The sequence below is a fragment of the Leptonychotes weddellii genome, chromosome 4 (genome assembly GCF_054177405.1).
Source record: "Leptonychotes weddellii isolate Sample4059 chromosome 4, ASM5417740v2, whole genome shotgun sequence".
In the NCBI taxonomy this organism is placed as follows: Eukaryota; Metazoa; Chordata; class Mammalia; order Carnivora; family Phocidae; genus Leptonychotes; species Leptonychotes weddellii.
In genome coordinates this window covers 137,726,413-137,734,464 of record NC_138372.1, presented here as the reverse complement: position 1 = coordinate 137,734,464, position 8,052 = coordinate 137,726,413, and the positions used below count along the sequence as shown (strand labels likewise).

Genomic DNA, 8,052 nt, shown 5'->3' with positions numbered 1-8,052 from the left:
ATCTGTCATTTAGTACACAGGAGGCTAAGAAGGCTGTCCATAAGGTGCCGAGAGACTTGGGTATTGTTTCCTTGTACATAAGTCTCCACTCCATTATATTATGAAAAACTTTAAACATACAAGGAAGTTGAAAGAATTGTATAGTGAACACCTATATACCCACCAACAGGATGTCACAGTTATTAACATTTTGCTACATTTGTTTTTACATGTTTCTAATCCTGTCCACTATGCCATTTATCCATCAATCCACTTTTAAACTATGTTTCAAAGTAAGTTGCAGGTATCCCTAAGATAGACATCAACCCTAAACATTTCTTTTTCTCTCTTTCTTTTTTTTTAGAGAGAGACTGAGAGCACAAGCAGGGGTGGAGGGGGGTAAGGGCAAAAGGAGAGGGAGAGAAAATCCCAAGCAGGCTACATGCCCAGCACGGAGCCCGATGCAGGGCTCAGTCTCACAACCCTGAGATCATGACCTGAGCTGAAATCAAGAGTCCGATGCTCAACTGACTGAGCCACCCAAGTGGCTCTGTATTCATTAGACAGTAACTTGCCTCTGGTTACCATTATTCTACTTTCTGTCTTTAAAGATTCGACTATTCTAGGTACCTCATATAAGTGGAATCACACAATATTTGTCCTTTTGTCTCTGGCTTATTTTATTTAGCATAACATTTTCAAGGATCATCCCTGTTGTTGCATGAATCAGAATTTTATTCCTTTTTAAGGCTGAATACCATTCCATGTATGTATATACCACATCTCGTTTATCCTTTGGTATGTCAATGGACATTTGAGTTGCTTCCACTTTTTGGCTATTAGGAATAATGCCACTATGAACATGGGTGTACAGAATTCTATTTGAGTCTCTGCTTTCAGTTCTTTTGGGCATATACCCAGAATCGGAATTGCTGGGTCATATGGTAATTATATATAATATTTTTTGAGGAACTGCCACACTATGGTCCACAGTAGCTACACTATCTCACATTCCCACCAGCAGCGTACAAATGTCCCAATTTCTCCACATCCCCACCAGTACTTGTTATTTTACTTTTTTTTCTTTTAAATTGCAGCCCACCTAGTAGATGTGAAGTGATATCTCATTGTGGTTTTGATTTTAATTTATCTTATTGCTAGTGATGTTGAGCATCTTTTCACATGCTTATTGACTACTTGAATATCTTCTTTGGAGAAATGTCTATTCACGACATTTGCCCATTTAAAAAATGTGGATTGTTTATCTTTTTCTTGATTCTCAGATATATGATTTGCAAATATTTTCTTACATTCTGTAGGTGGCCTTTTCACTTTCTTTTTTTTTTTTAAAGATTTTTAAAATTTATTTATTTGACAGAGACATAGCGAGAGCAGGGACACAAGCAGGGGGAGTGGGAGAGGGGGAAGCAGGCTTCCCGCTGAGCAGGGAGCCCGACGCGGGACTTGATCCCAGGACCCTGGGATCATGACCTGAGCTGAAGGCAGATGCTTAACGACTGAGCCACCCAGGCACCCCACCTTTTCACTTTCTTAATAAATGCCTTTGATGCGCAAAATATTAAAATTTTCATAAAGTCCAATTTTTCTTTTATTGCTCATGCTTTTGGTGTAATGTCTAAGAATCCATGGGGAAATACAAGGTCATAAAGAATTATCTTTATGTTTTTTGGGAAGTATTTTATAGTTTTAGTTCTTATGTTTAGGCCTTTCATCCATTTTGAGTTAATTTTTGTGTATGGTATAAGGTAAGGGTCCAACTTCATTCTTTTGCATGTGGATATTCAGTTTTCTAGCACCATTTGTTGATAAATAGTGTCCTTTCCTCATTGAATGGTCTTAGCACCCTTGTTGAAAACCATTCGACCATGTATGAGAGGGTTTATTTATGGACTCTATTCCAGTGGTCTCTATCTCTGTTTTTTATGCCACACTGTTTTGATTACTGTAGTTTTGTAGTAAGTATTGAAATCAGGATATATGAGTTCTCCAAATTTGTTCTTTTTCAAGATGGTTTTGGCTATTTGCGGTCCCTTGATATTCCATATGAGTTTTAGGATGAGTTTTTCTATTTCTGCAAAAAATAATGTTATTGGGATTTTGGTGGAGATCTGTTATAATTAATGTTATGGGGATTTTGGTACTAAATCTGTAGATTGCTTTGGGTGGTATTGTCATCTTAACAATATTGTCTTCCAATTCATAAACATGGTATGTTTTCCATGTATTTATGTCTTCTCTTACTACTTTGCAGCAAATTTCTTTGTAAATCGAATTATTTTCTTAATTTCCTTTTTTGGATGTAGGTAACATTTTTTAATATCAAGTTTTATGGTTGAAATGCCTGTATGCAGTTACTAATCTAGATTTTTTTAATGGTGATCTCTTAAAATTCTTGAATAGTCTCTGTAGGTAAGAAACTGTTCACCCAAAAAGAGTTAAAAATTTTTAGACTGTTTTTTGTAACCATTCAAAATTGCAAGAGTTGAAATTAAAATTTAATAGTTCTTCTTCTCATGACAAATATAATGTCAAAATTTCTGAGGGTAAACAAATTGATTTAGAAATCAATAAAATGTTTCATATCAAATATTTCTAAATAATGATGAAACTATGTTGCAGTATATGCATACAGTTTTTGAGTGATCACCTTGTATCTAGCTTGGATACTACCACAGGCATACATCAGTTACCAGTGGACAGAAATATCTGATATATGTGAAGGCAGAGATTTGAGGCCATCATCTGTAGCCTTCCAGGATCTCCCTTCCCCCCTTCCTCCAAGCTGTCAGCACCTTTGGCTGTGCATGGTTTTCTTGGACATCTCAAACAATCTCTTCTGGCAGCTTCATGGGAGGGTGATATGCTCTACAGATAGCTAATAAATCTGTGGGAGAGGGGGAAGCAGGCTTCCCAAGCAGGCAACTCCTTGGCTATGCTCAGTGTCTTACAGAGGAGCGGTAGGTGTGGGATGTAACTCGTCAGTCGCCTTCTCCAGGGGAGGGAGATGGACACAAGGAGTCCCAAACCAGGTTGCTCACAACCAGACATCACAATCCTGGAAGCTCCAGCCATCCCTGGCTGTGCCTGGTTGCCTTGAAGGCTGAAGATGTCCACTTTGTCTTTAGACTTTAATGGGTCTATTGTCTGTACACCACTGTTTTATTGCATCCTGGTGGAAAGCTCTAGTCTAGTGATTGGCTTGTTTAGAAAGGAGAGAAGAAAGACTCTGTGTACTTTAGGAAGAAACAGCAAAAATAGGTGCATCCTGGTAGGTGTAATTTTGGAAATATGGTCTGTCCTATTCACTGATTAATGAGAGCCTTCTTCTTCTTTCTTTTTTTTTTAAGATTTTATTTATTTATTTGTCAAGGAGACAGAGAGAGTACAAGCAGGGGGAGTGGCAGGCAGAGCAGGCAGAGGGAGAAGCAGGCTCCCCACTGAGCAAGGAACCCGATGTGAGACTTGATCCCAGGACCCTCGGATCATGACCTGAGCTGAAGGCAGATGCTTCACCGACTGAGCCACCCAGGCATCCCTGATGAGAGCATTCTTTTTTTAAAATTTTATTTATTTATTTATTTTTTATTTGACAGAGAGAGAGAGAGCACAAGCAGGGAGAGCGGCAGGCAGAGGCAGAGGGAGAGGGAGAAGCAGGCTTCCCGCTGAGCAGGGAGCCCATGTGGGGCTCAACCCCAGGACCCCGGGATCATGACCTGAGCTGAAGGCAGACACTTAACTGTCTGAGCCACCCAGGTGCCCCCCTGATGAGAGCATTCTTAATCTAAAGTGTATCAGTACAGGATTCTGCATTGGAAATTAGATGAATGGCTTTGTGTGTGAATGGCTTGAAAGGAAGTTGGAAACTTGGATTATTTTTCTACTTCTGCTTAGCTAACTGTGATCACCTTTACTATGTTTTACCTTCCACCTTTCTTTGCTCATGCATTTCTCTCTGAATTCTGCATTATTGCCTCTCATATAGGTATTTCTAATTAGAGAATTTGAAGTTATTTCAAATGCCATTTTTCCACTTGAGTCTCTTCTGATTCCTCCTACCAGATAGTATGTTTCCTTCCTTTGAGAGGAAACATTTAATATTGTAATTTTCTTTTGGTATGTATCATATTCTTTCTTGGACTACGGTTTATGTCTGTCTTTATCTTATTTCATCCTTCTTGTTTACAAGGTCTTCTCTGTATATCTTGCAACTTTTAGAGTGGTGAACTAATTGTAGTTTATCTGATTTGAGGGTGCAGCAAAACAAAATTTTAAGCAAAAAAAATTTGTCCACCATAATTAGCCAGCACATAGAAACTATTTTGCTTAACCCTCTTTAAGGAAGAAACTTGAGAAGTTTGGACTAAAAACGGAAAAGCTGACTTCACTTTCACAGATGGCACACCTGTAGTACATAAAAAAACAGGTTTCAAGTGTGTATTCAATTCTGAAAAAAATGTTCTGCCTTCTCTTGCATCATTCAGCAGAGAATCTGTGTTGCAAATTTTGCAGTCGGGTCCATGAAATGATGTAATGGAGGAATTGATTGTAACTCAGTGTTCTTCTTCATTGTACCATTAGTAACCATCACCAGTTTATTGGTTATTTGGAATATATTAATCCCAAATATGCGACTTAGTTCATTTTAATACGGCCATGTGACTAGATTGTGGAGACTTACTAGAGTAACTGAGCTGCTTCTTCAGATCCAGGGCTTAAAAAAATTTTTTTTTAAATAAAGGGTTTTGAGAATAAAGGTTTTATTAAGATCCTTAACAAATAAGGATAAATAAATAATAAGTCCAGGGTTGAATAAGATTCTCATTATGACAAGATGTCTGAATACATTGGACCAGAAACTTCAGTGGGAAGGTAATTAATGCTCATTTGTTTAGAGAAGTGCAGGCCTTCCCGTTAAAGTGCAACAGGAGGACAGAGCAAATGGCACTTGGAGACCATGCTTTTTTCTTTAAAGATTTTATTTATTTATTTGAGAGAGAGAGAGAGAGAGAGAACAAGAACAAGCGGGGGTGGGGGGCAGAGGGAGAAGCAGACTCCCCGCTGAGCAGGGAGCCCAACATGGGTCTCGATACCAGGACCCTGAGATCATGACCTGAACTGAAGGCAGACGCTCAACCAACTGAGCCACCCAGGCGCCCCTCATGCTTATTTCTATCGTAGAACCTCCCTAATAGCAGCAGAAGTGCTGATATTTCAGATGGGGAGGAAGTAAGATACAACTTCAGAAGAGAAATCCAGATTTTGATGTTTTTGAATACTTTGAGTTTCTGTAGTTGTTAATGGAAACCCGATGGTGTGACTGAATGCCAAGGAAATGCCCTACAGGGTGGCTTGGTTTCAGGGAGACCTGAGGTTACTGAAAGCAAACTGCTCACCAGGGTGTCGGGGCACTGCTGCTTGATGAAGGTTTGTGGATCAGAGCTGCCTGAGACTCTTCGTCCTTGCTGAGATGAGTTCAGAAATAGAGAGAAAACGCTTAGAAACTTTATGGTGCTTTGACAGTATGCTTGTATCTATTGAATTTAGTAAAAAACAATTGGCCTTTTGTATTATGTGTATCTTTTATTTCATTTTCTAGTTAATTCATTCTTACTGTATTTTACAAGTTATTTGTCTGAAACTTAGGGACTAGGGAAAAAACACAACAAAACAGTTACTTCATCACAGAGAGTTTAGAAATCACTGAGTTACAGTCTCTGAGAAGGGTGAGGCATCAGGAAATGAATATATGAATTTGAGGATTATCTAGAAGTTTCTGGCTATGTGGCTGGCCAAATTCTAAGCATTATGTAGGTCCATCTGACTCTGTGAAATATACATTCTCTTTTAGAGGTGAAATTTAAAAATACAGTGCTATTTTAGAAAAATTAACAAGGGACTGTACTCTACCACTGTTATTAATTAAAAATACTCACACTCCCCAACTGAGGATTTTTGATCAGGAGCCCAGTAGTGCAAAGTCTGGCCACCCTTATTGTAGCACAGTGCCTTCTTCCATCTGGGAGCTCCTAAAAATATTTATTGAATTCAATTGATTTCTCCTAAGAGTTAGCAGAAAGTAGGTAGTTCACTAAATAAAGTCCAGAAAATTAAAGTCATTTTGAAAGGTAAAATTTGAGAGCTTATTAGCTGTAGAGAGCCTTCACCAAATGTTATCTGCTTTGTTCTGCTTTATTTGATCTTTGTGAGTCAGAATATATTCTTTGAGACTATATTACTGAGGCAGTACTATGAATGCAGAAGATTTATGAGATCCTAAGTTGTTTGTTGTTCTAATCAACTGAGATTTTTAGTAAACTAAATTCTTAGTTTGTCGTTGTTTTAAAAGCTCATAGATTTTCAGTAAGTTCCTTGATAGACATCCTGTGTGGTTGTTTATCACTCTATTCCAATTGCACTACAGATACTTAAAGAAATTACCCTGAAAAATGTATTTTCCAAGTTAATATGCTGCAGTATCTTCCTTTTACTGCAACACTATACTCAACAAAATTTTTAAATTGACCAATATAAGAAGAAAATAATCAGCCATATGGAAATAATAGCATTGTGACATATTGTCAACTTTCATGTTAGATTTGCGAAGTGGAAATATAATTATGAAAAACAAAATAAACACATGTTATATATAACAGAATATGCCATGATGTGCTTTTGACACAATGGAAACAATTGCTAATAAAATAAGGTGTTTTATTTGGAAGAGACAATTTGTTCTTGGCAGTGGTTTTCCAATTTTGCCAATTTTAAAAGCGACTATGTTGGTGGGTGAGATAGTTATGGAAAAAATATATACAGTATTTATGCTTAGAACATATGCATTGTCAAATTTTCTTCATGCAAAAGTTAAGCAGGACTCAAATTACTAAAGCTATCTCATTCTGAGGAGGAAGCAGTAGAATATTTTCTTTCCTTAGTTTATCACTTCCATGGGGCAATTTTAAAAATATGCATTCTGAATTTCATTTTAACTCCAAACACCAGTTCTATCTTTATTGATTCTGCCATTATTTTTATGAAATATGTATAATATAAATATAAATAATATATACATAAATGTATGAAAATAAGTCTGTGGGAAATTTACCATGTGTGATGGTTTGTACCACATTTCGTTTAAGTACTGTGCTGTATTTTTCATGTGTTCTGTTTTCCAGTTAGGCATGCTAGCGAAATCTTCTAAGAGGATGCTCCGTTCTATTTTGTTATTTCTTCCTTCCAGAGATTGTAGCACTGTGTTCTGTTTATAGCAAGGATTCGATGTTGACAGACTGAAAAAGATCTGAAGATCTACCTTATAATGTATTGATAAGCAAAATTAGAGAATAATATTGGCATGTTTTAAAACATCTTAGTATAAGCATAATATTGTGTTTTATGTTTTTGCAGGAAGATTCTTTGGCAACAGATGATTTCCTTGTGGACTACTTTAATGAATTCCTAAGCCTTCCAGTGAGTGTATTATTATGTTCTATGGAATTTATTATCAAAGCAAAATATTGTAATCACTGGATTATCTTGTAAGACAAATTTATCAGGGATATTTTTAAAAACTATTAATTAAAGCATTTAGGTAAAGTTTATATCTTTTTATGGACTTAATCATTTGAGTTTGAATCATATTTAGGAATTATTGAAGATAGCTGAGTCAGTTGTACCACAATAAAAATGAATGAATGAATGGATGGATAAGAAAGGTGGAATTTTTCTTTTTTTTTTTTAAAGATTTTATTTATTTATTTGAGAGAGAGAATGAGATAGAGAGAGCATGAGAGGGAGGAGGGTCAGAGGGAGAAGCAGACTCCCTGCCGAGCAGGAAGCCCGATGCGGGACTCGATCCCGGGACTCCAGGATCATGACCTGAGCCGAAGGCAGTCGCTTAACCAACTGAGCCACCCAGGCGCCCAAAGGTGGAATTTTTCTAACCATTAAAAGTATTCTGTACAAAAATTAAATAAATAATAATAAAAAATAAATGTGGAGGGGCGCCTGGGTGGCTCAGTCGTTAAGCGTCTGCCTTCGGCTCAGGTCATG

The 8,052-nt window shown here is 37.2% G+C and overlaps 1 protein-coding gene across 9 annotated transcripts in view; it reads left to right on the top strand.

Moving 5' to 3' along the window:
* The window catches only part of RGS22 (regulator of G protein signaling 22), a 119,978-nt gene that overhangs the window by 8,208 nt on the left and 103,718 nt on the right, over nucleotides 1-8,052 (top strand). For all 9 annotated transcript variants that reach the window (XM_081817070.1, XM_081817066.1, XM_081817068.1 and 6 more), the window contains exon 3: nucleotides 7,408-7,470. In XM_081817070.1, coding sequence (XP_081673196.1) covers nucleotides 7,408-7,470 — 63 coding nt within the window. The remainder of the gene's footprint in view (nucleotides 1-7,407; nucleotides 7,471-8,052) is intronic.